Below are 18,637 nucleotides of genomic sequence, written 5' to 3'. Positions count from 1 at the left end.
AGCCTAGCATGTAATGCTAGGATACCTAGCCGACGATGTAAACAAACAGGTGAACGTGGCTCTGAACAAGAATGGTGATCAATCAGATCCATCGGCGGGGCCCTGTTCATGTCTGTCGTCTGTTTATGAAGTAACAACATCATTTATATGATCAGGTTGGACAAAAGTACCGTTCGCATTGCAAGAAATCAAACATTTCTATCAATGCAAGGCACTTTATCACAAATGTAATGAATGCACGTATTAGAGGTAAGTCAAATTAGATATGAATTAATTTACAACCTTTAAGCGATAAATATTTCTAAACTGTATTTTTGACAGAATTGTTGATAAATATTTTGCTGATTTCATAAAAATCCAAATGTGGTCATTTGTGTGAGCTTAATTTTGTGTTATCAGATGGAGGAAGTTCTCTAGGTTGCTTATTGTTGCTGGTTGACTCCTGACTGAATGACACAGTGAAACTGTTACAGTAAGGGCAGCAACTCCTTAACAGCTTAACAGCTCAGGGATTGCTTCTACAGCCTGGGAGATCCTTGCTCTGAAGTGTTGTGCTTCCCTCATGCTAATTAAACTGATTTATAGGTCTACCTATAGCCACTGTAAAAGATGCTCGCCCCTGAAATGCAAGTTTTTGTCTTCTGAACGATACGGTGTAAAAACTTCACCTTTTTGTTTCATATTTTGCCTTCTGAGGCATATTGTCTTATATATTTCAATAAATCTACAAGTACCACGGCTGTGTTGTAATTCACTGGTTTGTTTGAGAGTCCGTTTTTATCCAAAGCACAGTAGAATTCGGCTTATTTTAAATAGCATCATAAAAATCTCTTGAGCTGGACACGCTGGAAAATTAATGTCTGCCTATAGAACATAAAACAAATCCCAGTGTGAAAACTGTGTGCCATGCGAGAGCATAAAACAAGCTTTGTGACACTGGCTTGTGACTCCATTAATGGACTCTCAGCGGGCCTGATGGAATCAAACAGACGGCAATAGGAGTTAAGTTTTCTCTTTGACTCTTGGTGCGGAGGAGACGAGTCACTCCATAAAACAGTGTGAATTTGTAAAACTGCACTCTCACGGGAACGGCTCTGGGCCTCCAGTTTTTCTTCTTTGTACCTGTGACTTTTGCTTTTTTTTTTTTTTTTAAGTACACCACACAGCTGTCATCACTTTAGGGGAACAGTTTTTCACGAACACCAGGAAAGTGAATACTTTCCTTCCTTTAGGCTAAATAAAAGCATGATTATAAAACATGCAAGGGATTTTTCATGCATCTATATGAGGGACATTCATGTAGGCCAATGAAAATAAATCTATCGGGATACACATTTTACCCGGTAACTAAATAATATCTTTGACTGCAGTAATAACTGCTTGCATTAATATTTAAATGAAAACCCCCACGTTTGACACAATATCCAATGTGTGATCACCTCTGTAGATATAGTAGGAGATATTAAAGTAAATGAAAAAAAAATCTTTTCTTTATTGAATGAATTCAGTGCCGTAATACCCTTGCTTTTTTATTTTCAATGCACACGTAGCAGAAAAACTTTAGCATGAATCTTAACCTTTTACCCCGCTAAGCTGAACATTTTTCTTTGACCACCTTTGTCAACTTAAGGAGCGCCTGGAGGTTCTCTGCATTTGTATACTTCAAAATGACTGAACCATATTGGAAATGTTAGTTTTTTCAATATAAAGTCCCACACAATACTTTAATCACATAGTATTACTGTACAAGACCAACAGACTTAAACAGATAACAGTTAATCTAAGGCTAATTTGTCTTACTGATAAATATAGTACAGTAAGAGATTTGCTCAAGGGCATGTAGCGTACACTTGTTATGAATTTGTTTTTATGTTTCAGATCAATACACCAAGACTAAAAAATAAAGGGTAGAATAGGGAGCGTACTTGGATCTGACAAGATAGCATCTGTCTTGGGAACAAACTGGTCACAGCGTAGTCCATGGTAGCCCTCTTTACACCTGTCAGAGAGAGAGGGAAAAAAAGAGACACGAGCGAGGTTTGAGATTAGAGGCAAGACAAACAGAGCAAAAAGTACCAGCATGAACTATCAGCTGAAGGGACTTTTAGATAAAGAAAGTTGAAAACAGGAAGAGCCTAGACAGATGAATGAATGGATTGCTAAAAAAAAAAAGTGGAGTGGAGTGCTCGCTAAGGACCGAGGTGGTCAAGGGAGATACACAGCAACTGTGGAGAGGGGTGGAGTGAGGACAGAGACAGAGAGGGGAAGATAGTTGGGCAGGCCCAAGAAGTGCCTGCAGTCTCACTGATAGCACATGACTGGCAGGAATGCCACGTCCCAGAGGAAGAAAATGGGATACTGGGAGTGGATAGTACTTGGCATGGATGCAGCAATGCAAGATTTTCAAGGGAAGGGAAGCTGCCATAGTTTGAACAATCATATAAACAAAGTCCTGGCATGGTCCAAATATTTACCTTCATCATCAAATAAATATGCCTCTACTGCTGATTCCTGCAGATCCTTGAGCAACTCTTATATATACCTACTAAAATTATGACAGTTGATGACTGATTGGGGATATTTAGCAATACAAATATCAATTTTACTTTATTGGCCAAATCGGACTTGTACAATGCACAAATGAATGAATGAAAACATACATATAGTTTCATAATTAAAAAAAAAAAAGCGTGACAAACTATATTCATCAAGTTTTTCAAAACAACTCATAGTTATGAGGAACCAAGTTTGGCACAATCCTCAATAGCTTTTGTCTCCAAGAGACTTAAACACTTTTATTTCTGTCTTCAATAGTGGCCACAGTGCGAGGACATTCAGTAGGCTGATCAATCCCTCTGCTCTTTCAAAGATTAGGTGAGACAATTGGAGGATTTGCTTTGATGTGCCGTTTCGACATAAACTTGTACATGAGCGAGGGACATGTCAGAGTTGTCTATACTTTCGCCATTCCATCATTCGGTGCTTTATTGTTGGTAGACGATGGGGGATTAACACCACCACAATATCCATCAATATCTGTCCACCATGTTTCCAGCAGTGCCAAACAACCCCACCCAGCAGCACTGTCCACCACCCACCACCCCAATGCAGTTTAATGCATTGGATGAGTGACACGCAGAAGTGGACCATTCAGTCTCTCTTAGCTTGGCTTGAAATAAATTAATAAATAAATAAAAAGAAAAAGTGAACCATATTTTTGAAGAAAAAAAAAAGAGTAAGCAGCAATGGAAATGGGAAAGTCAGAAAAATTGTTATAAGGTTGTAAAAAATTCCTCTGTTTTTAGGTCTTTGGTGGACGTTTATACTCCATAACTCAGCTCAATAGGTGCAGTTTTCCATCTTTATGTAAATGCTTCTACATGGTAATGTTTATTTTGTAGCCAAATTATTGAATCTGCACCGATTTGGTGAGTCTGCAAAAAGGCCAGTGAAATTTCTGCATAAGTTTAGGACACAGAAAATAAGAAGCAGTGTTTTGCAAAACGTTATTTTATATGTATTTTGAAAATAGCACAAAAACAGTATATCAAATGCTGAAAACATTCATTTGAATTTCTAAAAGCTGTGTCTGAGGCATATTTATGCGTCTTTCTAATGCAAAATATTTCCCTATTCTTGCTTGATGTAAAATTTCAGCTTTTCAATACTTCAGGGCTTTCTTTGTCATATTTCTTATTTCAGTGAAAGCGGTGTTTTCAACAGGTGGCAGGTCTGCACCTGGATTCAACTAAAGTACAGAGCCATTTGTCATGGTTCTGGGATTTTGAAATCTAAGCTTTAGTTTGTTGGGACTAGGTTATTGTTAAATTCTCTCGTTGATTATAGTTGTCTAATTTTGCTGTTCTTATAGCTGTTTTTTTTTCTTTTCACTTCTGTCAGCCTAATATGGTTTATCATTTCTAGTCACTTCCCGTTCTTTATATTCTAGTTTGTATTTGTATTCTGTATCTTCATTTTGCATTAGGTTCATGGTCATAATGTTTAGTCCTTAGTTGTTGTTGCTTTGTATTTTTTGTTATTCATGCTAGCTTCATCGCTTTAATGTCTCCTTGTATCTTGTTGTCAAGTCTTTGTCTTGGTGTCATATTACTTCCTGTTTTATGCTGATAGCCATATGTCTCTTGGGCCATGTTTTACGTTCTCCTACCAATGTTTCATTATCTGATTAAGTCCAGCTGTGTCTAGTTTCCCAGGCGTCTCCATTCTGCCCCAGTCACCCTTATGTTTATAAACGTTGCTGTCTCCCTTTGTCAGATTGCCTGTGTTCCAAACTTGTTTTGTTCTCTCTGTTTGCTAAGCCTTATGTGCTTTTGCTTAAGCCTTTTGAACCCTGCAGTTGATTTTCTGTTTTGGACCTCCAAAGTCTTACTACTCAACCTGAATAAAGGCTGATTTTCTGTTTATCATGTTCTAGATCAGCAGCCTGCATTTGGGTCCTTTTCTGCACCGCATGACACTATGCTGTTGCAAATGTGTACCACTCAGCATTATTGGGGCCTTGCTGTGTGCACTAATCTGATCTAGCTATCGAGCTGTTTACTGTTAACAAGAAAACATGTATATGAGAGCCTAGTTTAATTTTCTTTTAGGGGTGCATCATTCATGATTTCCAAAAATTGTTTTTATATTTTTATTCATGAGATCATGGGGCAGTTTTCTGCTTCACCTCAGTTCATCTTTACCAACCTCTGGCCCAGTTTTGTCTTAACATATGCTTGTTTCTGTGCACGGTAGAGACAAGTATCCACTTGCATGTGAAGACAGAAGGTGGCATTGGATTTCAGAAGTGGTTCTAGAGCCCATGCATTGATTTCTACCACAGAATTGTGTTTTGTTTTAATGCATTGCAGCCTGGAGGTATACAGATGATGGCTATTCAATACTGGTCTTCGGTCTTGACCTCTGCGTACCAGGATCGACATAAAATTCTATATTGTTTATTTTTATTTTATTACATTTCATTTTCAATTCAGACTTTAATGATTTTAAATTTTCATCACAGTTTGTTTTTATTGTTTTTTTGCACATCATCTCAACTATTTTTGGGAACTCCTTTTTGGGTTTGGTTTGCTGTCCACTAAATTTATCTGTAATTGTTGCTTTATGTGAATGAGCTAATTGCTAAAGGTTTTAATCTGTCGTTTGCAGTCCGGACATCTGTAACTGTTCAACTTTTTTGCATATTGTGTGCACTGACAGATGCCCTGATAAATTGATCTTCACTACAAACCACCCCTTTCACATCAAAGTTATTATTATGCTAAGTTGCACTGAAATGTATAAAAACATCTTGAATTATGGGGGTTGTCAAAAGTGAGTTTGAAAAGCTTTTGACATCTGTGTTGCCTTCATAACAAACAACATCGCTGTCAAGCTGCAAGGTAAGATCGTTGAAAGGGCCATTTTGGTGTTATGTGGCAGTAAAAACCTCTCTAACTGCACCTTTAAATAGCGAGACTCATTACCGTTCAAATGATGTGTGAAAAATACCCTTGAATTAAACCCTCTAAATCTTAAAACTCTGACTCTTTGTGTCATTTCATTTCCAGAGTAATAAGCAAAACACACAAAACCTCTATAGTCCTCTGCTCAAGAAACCAAAGGAGGATGAAGGACTCCATTCTCTCTTGTCATTGTCTCTCCTACAGCCAGACTCCTGCCTCTTAATCAGCCTGAAAAATGACTAATTCAAAACTGAGGATTCTCCAAACTCTGCAAATCTTTTTTTCATACAAATATACACAACTACATAAAGATTCTCGCAGCGTGGCTCACGGCCCTATCAATACCCTGCACTTGCACTAAACATCTGAAACATCGAATATATTAGGCAAAAACCACAGCAGAAATGCTTGTATAACTCCCAAGAACATTTTAGGGAAGAACTATTCCGTGATAGATAACTAGATGCAAAAATGTTTGTGGTGAAGAGCATCAGGTGGATTCTTACAATCATCATCTACTCACTATGCATTTTAGGAGACAAAAGAGACAAAAGCCAACCTAATTTAAGTGATCGCAAATGAAAGCTTTGAGAAATCATATTAAATCCAACACCCATCTAAAAATTATCATTAATCACCATAGAGATAGACTATTAAATCTGATTGAACGTTTTACAGTGAAAATGGAATATGCAAAAGAACATGCCATGCGATGCGTAAAGCAGCAGTCCAAATGACTGATGCAAACAGCTTAGATTTATTACCACATTAAAGCAGCTCGGTATGTGAGGTTTGCAATGAGAAGGGCGTGGACACGAAATGTTATTTTGCATCAAATGTTAATGTGACGTTTCCATTACCTTTATGTTAAGAACTTATTAAACACATACCAAAGGAAATGAACCCACTCTCACTCCAACAGCGTCAAATATGACACTTTTCAAAGCCGCTTGTGTAAAAAAAATATGCACAATGCATCCAGTGACACTGGTGCTGTGACTCAATAGCTAATAGTAATCTTCCTGAAACGCTGCGTAGGGGAATTTGTGAAGGACCCTTTAGCATTACATTAAAAATGCAAAGGGTGCCTTTAAGTGTGCGAGGGTTAATGCTTTGAATGGATGCATTTTAACCTAATCCATGATCTTTTCTTAAATGAAATTGTTTTGTTGCATAAACCAAACAGCCAATAAAAGCAAAACTAAACAGAACTGTCATTCGCACTACAGCTATTCCCTTCTACTCCTTTCTCTGGACCTTGTCGCTTCATCAAACAGACCATTAGCTCCAATATTAGTCCAATATTGCTGCGAGTGCTGGATCAAGGAACTATGAGAAACGCTTCCTCTCTCCAACGCCAACGCCTTTTGATAAAATGACAGATTGTGGCACATTTTTAGCAGCCAAAAAGAAACTTAGAGAATAGCTACGTTCTTGATTTCCTTGTTTAGGTGTGAGAGATATGCACTGTCCTTTTGTTTTTGTCAGTATGGCAATCTCAGTCAAACAATGATGTTCATAGAGGGACCTGAGATGCCGAGCAAGATTTCAAGGGTACGCTTTCCCTCCCCTCCCGCCGCTTGGCTCTGCCCTGCATCACACCTTCTATCCCTGGGTGTGAGCTGAGACGCCTTGTTAGTATTCTGAATCACAACCCCAAAGGCAGAATGCCTGTCTGGCTATCTGTTTACATCTGGGCTTCCTGTCTGTTTGTCTACATCTCTCTCTCTTCCTGTCATCTTTGTAGTACTGTGAAATAAGCTCAGAATTCCTCAATGAAATATGAACAATGCTTTGTAAATGTGTTTGTAGGAAAATGGCGTTGAATGCCTGAACGGATGATAAACAATGTGAGATAATGACATGCTTTGAGTATATGTCTGGGTTTTGTATCTCCAAAGAGGGAGGGAAAAGGGAGGAAAAATCTCATATCTATGTTTGCGTGCATTGTTGGGATTCAAAAGGTGGGAATATCTCAAAGTGAAGTGTGTGTCTGTGTGTGTTTGCTTATACCCTGTAGTCACTGTGTATATGAACAGCAGCTATAGACTCAGAGCGTGTTTTCCCCTACTGCTCCAGAGCTGTCTTTGACTACCCAGCTGCTTTTAACACATGTTCCAGTCACAGAAAAAATACACCTCTGAGTCTGGAGGATGACAGGAGGGTGGGGAGCTCTGCCTCATAACTAATCACCATTCTGCCTGTTAATTAGCAGGAAGAAAAATGAAGGATAGTTTCAGTGCAAGGGGAGGGAATGGAGGTTCAAGGAGGAGATAAGGGAAGGGAGTGTGATCATGTCAACCAAACTTCATTTACCTTCTGACACCAGTGCATATTAGCTTCCGCATGTTCTATAAAATAACTCCATATGCTACTGCTGATGAGGCACAGAGGAGGTGCCGAAGCCTACTGTCGGGGGATAGCACTTTCTGACACGATGAATGATTAAGGCTTTGAACCTATGTTGCCGCTATAGGTCGCCTGGCTAAGCAGGTGAGCCACATGCCAAATGGCTGCAGGGGCTTGGGTTTGATTTCACACCGGACTGTTTCTTGTGAGTCATTGGCCCTTGCTCTGGCTTAATGTTCTTAAATGTTCTGCCCAGTAAAGGCAAAATAACCCCCCAAAAGAGGATTTCAACTTATATGTGGTTAAACCCATCATGTATTTTCATAAGCACACTGTCAGTAATAGTTTTAACTAGATAAATTGTTTATTACTGAATTTAACAGGGGATTAATAGCTTGCTTTTTTACTAACATCTGTTCACAGGCAGCTGTAATGATGTGGCAATTTCTGTTGTGCAGTTTATGGAGTTCTTTAATTGACATTAAAGTTTTACAAGTCATTTTAGCTGAAATTACCTTTGAAGCTGCAGTTATGAGTGCTAATGCAACCAGCTAGCTTTTATTAGCAAAGCTGCTAAGCTAATCTAACCTGCTGTAATCTGATATTTACTGTACAAACTCAAGTGTGGCGATTCGATCTAACGCTCAAAAATAAGCAAGGAGCTCCTGAAATACAAATTTCAGAAGATTTCATTCCAATCTTGACTGTAACAACTGTACGTTAAGAATTTTGTTGAACTCCATCCAGAAAAAAGGAGGATGTCTTAAACTATACAAATGTAAACATTGCTTCTAGCAATGGACTAACAAATATACATGACCTTTTTTGATATGTATTCTTATTAACAGACACCCCCCCCCCCCTCCTTAAACTAAATTCTTTTATAAGATAGCATACAACATCCTGTAAGGATCAATACTATGATTGTATCACCTTTCACTTGAAATCTGGAGCTGAACACACCTATAGTCTCTAGCTCAGTATAAAATGTATTTGTGCCTGAGACAATTAGTCCACATGTGACTAAAGCTGGCTAACCCAGAACTGCAGGAAATTACAATTTCCAGCTGTTAGATGTTGGATCATTTTGCCACAGTGAAATTAACAACTTTTTACGCTGGCATGAACAGATGCCTTAGAAAAATTAGCAAACATGAGAGGGAGAGACGCCGCATGTTACCGAAATTTGGCGCTTTATCTCGTCTGTTCACAATAATTGCATGTAAACTTAAAGTATCTACATATAATCTGTAACACAGGTAATGTTGGACCGGACCAGGTTTTCCCTAATTACCTGACTTCTTGGAAATGATTTTCGTCAGGCTCACTATCAAAGGCAATCATTATTTGGCAGCAGGGGTTCTCGCCACACTCAATAGACACATTTATCACACTGCACCGAGTCTTTTGACTCGCTGCCACATTTCATATGGCACACCAACTGGTGCGGTTGATGTTTTCAAGTATTACTGAATTGGGCGTTACCCCTAATTTCCATAACTTGACCTACAAGGCACGCATAATAAAATCAAGATTTGCATATGCATTGAAGCACAGATGCAATATGGCATTATGTTAATTGCTAAATATTGAAATAAATTATTTAAAATCTATTCACTGTGTGGGGCTGGTGAATGCTGTGGTATTTTAATTTGCTCAGTTTTGAGATACAGCACCTGCTGCAGTCCATGATATAGTCCTGTTGAGTGTATGAATGCAGTACAGAAGGAGGCTGAGGGCATGCGGCTGATTTAAGCCGCATTTGCTTTCCACCACAGTCTAATTTTTACCACTGGGAAGGTCAGGATGACTGACAGAAATCCATTTTATTATCCATTCTTATAAGCGGAAAAAAGCAGACCTCAGTGATGTAATTTCTTTTATAATAAGAAACACACACACACAGACGCACACTCTCATACACACAAACAAACAAACATGTACACACGCAACCATCACTGCTTCACTCTCAATATCAAAGCATAATCAGTGGCTGACACTTCTCTCATTGTTATTGATGAGCTATGGGGGAAGAATAGGTATGAGCTGGCTGCAGTGTGCCCCGATTGTTCTAAGCTGAAAAATAAATAACAATAATGCCAAAACGTCTCCAATGAAGACAGTCTTTTACCTGTATCTCGGCGCGCAGCGGCACATTGTGCGATCTGTCTTTTGCAGCGGTGGAGCAGAGCAGGTAGAGACATCATTTATACCTTGAGAGAGGTTTTATAGATGTCTACTGTTACATGTGAGCTGTTTACATACATAAGTAATATGCAGCTGCTGGGATGTGCCTATCCTCGAAACGCATATGACAAAAAGAAAAGTACAGGAACTTTTGTTTGAGTTAAATGTATATAATGCTACTGTAGTAGTAATAGTAGTAGTAGTAGACTATTTGGCGTAATGAATATAAACAACTTAATTAAGGTGATGACATAACAATCTGTTAATAAGCTGTTTCACTGTCTGTGGACGTGTAAAGTCTGTATGATGTACGATTAGATCCATAATATAATGGTGTGATTAGGATATACATTGTCAAGCCAAAGAATTACAGGGTCAGAAATTGCACATGAAAACACAGCCACAGTAATTATGGCTTCATTAAGGTTCTCACTAATGAGCCACTTTACTGCTGAAGTAAATACATGGTGAATATAGTTAAGTGAGGTTATAGTGTCCTCATTTCTTTTCCCCCCCTTTTTGGATGGTATCCTGAATACATTTTCCATCCCTGCTAAATAGTGTTTACAGTACACTACATTTCCTTGAGCTGTACCCTGGTGTAATTGCTGCTGCGATGTCCCCATTTTGGTGTAGGCACCATTACATTTTTATCAGCTAAGACAGTAAACAAGGGTGCCGCGACCATCTCATCCATCAAGTAAAAAAAAAGGAATCTACCCATCAAATGTCATGTGAACTAACAAGCAAAGCAAAACATTGCAGTAAGCGCGGGGGCATAAAAAGAAAACCAGCACATGACGCTCTGGTCTGGCGTGCCCTATCCAAATGCTCCAAGAAGTCATTAAGCTCTTGGAGGATGAAGACATCCCAGCTTGTTTGCCTCTCACATAAGCAGGGCTGAACTTGAAACTGGGAGCTGGCACTGTATCACGCAGGAGTGTGCACTACATCATAACGGAGCTCCCAAGATGCAAGGCTGTAACAGGTGCTGTTTCAAAGCACTAGAGATAACAGAGAGGAAGAAAAAGGGCGAGGGGAGACGGACACAGTGAGAGAGAAGGGATGCTGCTAAAGGAGATGTACTCCTCTTCATCTTCAGAGATGTCTTTTTACTTTTATTTGCGAACGGGAGTATGTTTGTGCATGGGCATGCAATTTGAGAAAAAAAACAAAAAAAACCTCAAACAGAAACAAACTGGGAAATTCTAATTCTGTTTTGAAAAGATGAATATTTAAAGCTATACTCCTCAAGCATAGGGATGGATTTACCAGTCGTCCATATGGATTAAATATTCATAAGATTTGCACTTCTAGTCCTAGTATTATTAACCCTTAGGTCTTAAGGTTTTTGCACTTCTAGTGATTAAAAAATAGACATAAATCAAAAAAAAAGCTATGTATTTCCCTTCTGAACTAAAGGAAAATAAACACAACCAAGTCCATTGTTTCAACTATCTGGAATATCGAGTAACAGCCATCTCTGAATGCATTTTCTTATGCTTTCTTTTGTGAACAGATCAATTTTTGAGCAAGGTTTAGAGAGAAAACCAGGAAAGGGCTTTGTCATTTGGCTCTCAGGGGTCAGGTTTTGCATTTTACAGGCTCAATAGTTGGGGCATTTAGAAATAAGTGTAACAGATTTCTCCATTGAGTGATTTCATAATGGAGCCAGGCATCAAAACAATTCATAATGAATTTGCACACCAACCATCACCAGGGAATCGCCACCGGGATACATCCACAGTACTTATTTTCGTTCTTGCTACTTAACCCCTCCCACCCCTCCGACTCTTTGATATCCAGGCCACTTAGTCACCGTACTCCACACTATGGGTAATATCATGTATTTTTCCTAACAAGGAAAAGGTAAGGAGGAGTTTAACAGTGACTAAAATGCACAAACAATTTCAACTTCAACTGTGCTTGTTTATACAGTATGGCACATTAGGACTTCTAAGCCGTTAGGAGTGATAACTGTGTGAATATTTGGACTGAGATAATCCTTGCTATTTTAAAGATACCACAGAGCTTGAGAGCCATCAAAACAATATCTCCCTGAACCACCAGAGACGTGTCTGTGACTTTTATTATTCATTAGGCTTCTCTTTCCTGCAAGCGACTGCCAGCACCAGACAGCCACAACACATCCTTTTGGCTGTCTCCACTTCTGATGCAGGGGCATTACAAATTTAGCAGGGGGGTTTGAACTGTACCTTGAGAGGACATAATGTGATTATTAAACAATAATAAAGAAAGATGACTAGAGAGGGGGGAAAACCCACTCAGGGCCTGCGCCGTAAACGAGGTGCGTAAAAGCGTATTCTCTTTGATATTATTTACATGGCCCTTTAGGAACGGCGCCAGTGGAAAAAAAGCGATTAAGTTCAACTGTGTTGCTTTAACCCAGCAACTGGAGAAAAGCCATTCTTGAGACCATACATTGCTTGTGAATGATTTTTTGTGTCTGGCTAAAAGGTGCCAAGAATTGTAGCATCATCACAGCAGGAGTGAGAGTGACCTAAATAATTCACCTCCTCTCTGTAATAGTCAAAGATGTATGTAGCATCATAGTCTTGTCTAGACAGATCACATGAAGTGGGAGAGCTTTGTCAAAAAGTTGGTGATACTTTTAGGATTGAGAGAAAACATGATGGGCGGATTTAAATCTTAATGCGCTTAAAAATGTTGGAACTTGTGTACATTTTACAAGCATTTACTTCACATGTTTTAAACTCAAACAAAGTAGTAGCTTTATTAAAAAAATATTATTTATGTTTAAATCATTTATTTAAAAAAAACACACTTTGCAAGATTTTGTGTAGGATGGTGCTCATTATTGTGTTATAAAATCTTTGCCACCACATCAATCTTTAAAAATCTCTATTTCCCTGCATTATCTTTTAATAAGGTGTTGCTGCAAACAAATAACGGAGAAGAAATTACCTTTATCCGATAAAGTGCTTTAGCTTGTAAATAAGTGCGACATTAAATGCAGATGTCTCTTGGATATCATAGCCCGAGAGGGATGTTTTGTTGTAGACTAGCAATTTAGTGTTGAAGAAGAGGGCATTGCCATTTAAACGTGATTATACTGTGATTATAGGATGAGAGAGTATAGGGAGAGAAACTGATCTGCTTATACATTAGATTTGACTAACACTTGACACAAAGTATCAGCAGTTCTTTAAACACTGTCATCTCCAGGAGACGAAACATTAACCCCCTGTGTATGACAGCTTATTTTTGATTTTACCTTTTTATAAGAGATTCATTACTGGCTTTCCTGTTTTACGCTTCTTTCCAGATATATAGGGAGTGCAGCGTCTCTCTTTTTTGGCCTGTGTGTGTTTCGGTACTACGCTTTAGGCTAGGGCTGTTCGATATAACGACATATATCGGATGACGATATAAAAACGTCTATCGTTTCATTTTACGCTATCGTTTGTTTCGTGGTGTCGCAAAATAAACTGTTTACGGCAATATTTTTTCAATATTATGTTGGTCACTGTAGTGGCTATATTAATTTCTTAAAGTTCCCTTTCTCTTACATTTAATATAACCACACTACAGACAGACAAGCGTTTGTTTTTATGCGTTGTCGTTAGCAACAATGACGGTAAAATCACCGCGTGTCCACTTGTTCCACATAAACCTTTCACAATAAAGCTCAAGATCCTGTTGAGACTTTTCAAAATAAACTGAATCACGTGAAAGAGCAGATTATTTACGGATGAGAAGCAAAACAGAGCTGCCAGGTGCTAAAAAATAAAAAACGTTAGAACAGGCTTTTCCCCGCAGCACGCCGTGTAATAAACACTCACAAAGAAAACGGCGGCCGTTACAACTTATGTCTAAAAATGTATCGTTTCATGCATCGGTTAAAACACTCGACTCCAGGTACGCGACGCCCAGCTGGAAACACTTCACGCAAGTCGAGCTGCCCGAGATTCACAGAACTTACAGAAAATGTTACATTTTTGTGATTTATATCGTTATCGGATGATAGATGTCTTAATATCGGGATATGAGATTTTGGTCATATCGCACAGCCCTATTTTAGGCTGTAGAAATGTTACAATGCCAACAACAAAAGCAAAGAGATAATGTTTCGGGAAGTAGTCAGAAAATTCCACCCTAATCGAAACTAGACACAATCAATGCCACTAAATTCTTGGATGACACACTACACCAAATAAACATATGATATATGGATACTGTAGTTACAATACATTAATCTTGCAAAAAAAAGTGCTTAAGTAAGTACTTACAGTAAGCCTAGTGGCTATCTTCAGTCTGTCACACGCTTCTGTTCCATCTTTATGTTTACACTAACATTCATGCTTCTAATTAGTAAGTATGAATGCAGTCACCATCATATGCCACATTTAATTAATTTTTACATTAGAAATGGGTGGAAAAAAACTGACACTTAGAATGCACTCAAGAGCTTTAAGTATCATCTGTACATGATTATGCTGTGGTTTTCTCTGTAAACATCAATATAATGATGTATGCTTAGTCTCCCTTCTTGGCCTACACAGTCCCAAATTTGTCTCTGGGTTTTAGATCTGGGGGATCACTCTGCTCTGTCATGCGCAGCAGAGTGCAAAAGCCACAGTGCAACATAGCTCCAGGTGCTAATGCTAATCGGCATTCGTATCAGAAGCTCATCAAGAGGTCAGGTCGAGTTAACCTTTTCCCTGAGACAGCCGAGCCCCCCTCCTCTGCGCCGTGCGCAGGCCAGCCTTCTCCTGAAGATGGATATTGCATTTTCAAGAGCTTTATTAAAAGGTGTTTCTTAAAGGAAAGCGGACACTGCTGCCTTTTCTGTCCAGCATTTTGGATGCTGTTGACATCTGCAACCTTAATCCTGTCGGTGGCATTCAGCATGATTGAACTCAAATCATTGTAAATGCTAATGGACTTTAAAGGGCCTCTGCATACTCGCCATAAAAATACACGCGCGGTGACAAATACTCAGCCGCACACTGAAAGTGTACAACACTGTCAAGGTAGAGCTTTGTCTGTAGATGAACTGTCTTGAAGTCAAACCCTCCAGCTCAGCTACAGTATCATCTGTAAAAGATGGATTAGAGTTCCCTATAACTACTCTCTCACTGAGGCACAATGTAATAATGTGAGTGCGTATGTGTGTGTGTGGGTGTGCTAGAGAGAAGAGGGCACATCTTAAAGTGACTGCACACAGCTACCGTGCCTACTCTGGTATGTTTACTTCTGCAACCTGCCTACAAGTGTGAGAGGTTTAAAGGAGTCTGCTCTGATAGAGACAACTGGAACAGCTTACACTGCTCCCTAAAAAAAAGCAAACAAGTGTCTTGGGGGGGGAAGGGATTGCTCTTGTTGTGATCAATCTGACTGCCTTAGCCAACCAACCTTGAATAGATGGCCACATTTCACCCTGCAGGCAGACACAACTATGCAGCACAATGTCGCGCAGACTGAATGACATCCCACCCCGGCTTAAAATCTGCCATCAACCTCTTCTTTTCCCTTATGCCCATACAATTGTTTACACAATATCTCACAGCATAATAGAGGCTAAACGCTTCCTAAATGTGTCGAGATCATAAATGTGTGCAAGTAAACAACACAGTTTATAAGACCTGGATCTTGTTAGCCTCTTTATTACACCTGTGGTTACTTGAAAAACGCCCGTGACGATGGCTGCAAATAGAAAACACTGTCAAACTCCAAAGACCGATTGCTGCAATCACCCAGCGAGAATTATAGTTATCACAAACAGAGACCTTTCATAGGCATAACAAAGACTTAGCAACAGCAATATCGCTGCCAGTGTGAGAGGCCCAAAACAATGTATCAAAGAAATATGAAAAAAACAGCCACACGTTTCAGCTGCTTTGGAGAGGCGAGATATCAAAGAAACTTGCAGATCAGTGAGGCTGGGTAGGTGCTGCACTCTCGAGAATTTTCATGTCATAAGGAACTGTCAGGTTCTTCCATGCAGAACACGGCATTCCCACTGTGGAACTAGTGAAACCAATCTCACGAAGGGAGCGAGATCCGCGTCGAATATTCACGATCAGTACTTCTTGGCATCGCTTTAAAAGCAGCGGGTACAGTACCGGTAATTTCCGGTCATTAAAACACGCAAGATTAAACAGGTGTGCTCTAACACAAACCACAATCCCTTCGCAAACATCACCAACTGAGTTTGATGCTTAAATGTAACCTAGCAACAAGCGAGAGCAAACTAAACAGCAAATGAAAACAGAGCACAAGAAAAGAAGGAAAATGTTCTGAACTGGTTACAGTGTGTCCAGTGTTACCACGGCAGTCAAAGCACCAGTTCTCAAGGACATCTTGTGCATACCTACAGTATGCGATACTACTGTGTGCTGTTAGAACTGATGCATCTTTATTTTATTTTCCTCATTATCCATTCTCAAGCTTGCAAATTTTTAAATATAGATGTTGTACTCAAGATGCCGCCTACTGTACTTGACTGAAACCTGTAAGAAATGCACATAATCTAATGGACTTGCGGTATTCAAAAATCACACATCCGTTGCTTACTGATGACCTTTCGATAAACACTGATTGCTTAACAGTTGGCATTTATTAAATTTAATGCTAGTATGAATAGTACTGTAGCTCACAAATGTTGCATAAGAGCAGGAAAAGATGCAGGAACAGAGCATACTTAGAACATCTTGTTTCCACTCTTGCAGCGGTCTGAATGCCCTTGAGGAATGTTTTTAAAATGACAGGTATGCCTCCTTCTTTGTTCATACCAGCTCTTATAAGCTCCTTTAAATATTTAACATCATGCATCGACTTCATTTAGCATTCGGACAGTGTATTTGAAAGATCCCAATTAAAAAAGTTTAGACTTTTAGCCATAGTAAAAGACTCATGCAGTTAGAATTAACCATGCTGTAAGGTCATGGTTTTTGCACAGCACTGAGCCCCAAGATGCAGCTGGGAAACATAACAAATATGGTCTTTAGGCAGTGAGAAAACAAATTCCATCTAAAAGATTTAAGAAATGGATTTCATTCACAGTTAGAAGTGAAAAACAAGGCACCAGACCAAAGTTATAGCTGCAAAGCTAATTGGAGGAGAATTGAGCTGGAGAAATAACCTCGCAGTCTCACTGCCGATGTCAGCCATTATAGATTTTCTGTGTGGACAGTGATATATATTTACTATACACTCTAAATACACCAATGTTTTATGATTTACCTATTGGCGAGTTTTTGTGTGAGCAAAGTCTATTTTTTAACTCCAGGATGGCTATGAATTGGTATCGATTAAATTCTAATTCAATTCCCCTCGTTTTGCTGTTATTGCCAGCAGAAGCTCAGATGCACCGCCTGTCTAGGCAAATGTAGCTCGAGCACAGAAATAGATGACCTCTGTTGCTTTAATTACCCTCAGCCCATCCAGTGTGGTGAGTCTGACTTGCTGGACTATATATTTACATTAACGGCATTAAGGATGGAAAACTGGCATATCGAACTGCCAAAAAAAAAGAAAAAGAAAAGAAAAATCTCAATTATCTTGCTTAGAAATAATTCAGCTGACAATTATCACCTAGTGAATGTTTCACAGTTGATTTGAGCTGCTTTTCAATGAAATTACACCATTTTGTCAGAGAGCATTGCACTGCAGCGAGAGCCAGATGATTCTCTCCTCCGTTTGTTTCACTCCCCGGTAGCAAAACAAACCCAAATCCTATATCCATCTGAGGCAAGCTGGGCTCCAACTATATAGTTGTCAGTGGATTCGCTTCCATGTTTAGCCTTTGGTTAAATTCATTATAACCATCTCTCTCGTAGTTTGAATCACGGCTAAAAGGAAGAGCATGAAAGTGATGGGCAAAAGAAGCGAAATTGAAGGCTGGGTGACTCTGGGAATTATAAGAGGGAAACCGTCAACGTAGGGTGCATCAGTGTCAGTCAAGCTCCATCCCCAATGATGGCGGCTAATTAGATTTTCCTATGCTCAACAAATCATGCTGATGGGGAGAAACATTTTGCAACTCAATAGCCAGCTGACATGTACTGATAGCATTGTCAGCAGAGTCAGCTGTGCTGCCTGCTAACATGGTTCAAGTGGAGGATTATGGATGATATTACAGATGCATGTTCTGTTTACATGCAGTGACAGATTCCATGAGGGGAAAAATGCCTATAATGAGAAATGAATGAATAAATGGATGAGCGATATCATACTGCATGTTCAGAGGCATCAGCTAATTTCTTTATATTATTGGTACTATTATTTCCTTACATCATCTGTCTGTCTGTCTCTCTATTCATATCTATCTGTGCTGTTTGCTCTAAATTATTCATCTCTTCTCCAGTCACATCCTTGTTTGACCTTGATGATGCAGACAGTGTTTCAAACACTTTAAAGGAATTTAGTTCAAAATGAGCCCAAAGACTTTGAGTAATCTGCCTTGCTGGATGCACTGCACTGCCGGAGTGGTAAAAATCTTCAGTTGTAGCTCTGACTTGGCTCGAGTTTTCATTTGGATTCCAAGATGTGGCAATTCACAACAGATACTTGGCTTTTCCTTCATAGTCACATTAATGAGGACAAATAAAAATAACAGACACTAAGATGGTCAAATTCACAGAAGCCAAATG

The 18,637-nt window shown here is 39.2% G+C and overlaps 1 protein-coding gene across 1 annotated transcript in view; it reads right to left on the bottom strand.

Moving 5' to 3' along the window:
• Window positions 1-18,637, bottom strand: part of nrg3b (neuregulin 3b) — a 212,889-nt gene that overhangs the window by 47,788 nt on the left and 146,464 nt on the right. Inside the window, exon 3 of the mRNA XM_005928150.3 lies at window positions 1,926-1,999. Within this exon, the coding sequence (XP_005928212.1) occupies window positions 1,926-1,999 (74 nt within the window). The remainder of the gene's footprint in view (window positions 1-1,925; window positions 2,000-18,637) is intronic.

Source organism: Haplochromis burtoni, unplaced genomic scaffold, assembly GCF_018398535.1.
Source record: "Haplochromis burtoni strain Fernald_Lab_line unplaced genomic scaffold, NCSU_Asbu1 Contig_108, whole genome shotgun sequence".
NCBI classification, from domain to species: Eukaryota; Metazoa; Chordata; class Actinopteri; order Cichliformes; family Cichlidae; genus Haplochromis; species Haplochromis burtoni.
The sequence above is the reverse complement of the archived record's forward strand: the minus strand, read 5'-3'. Positions and strand labels throughout refer to the sequence as shown.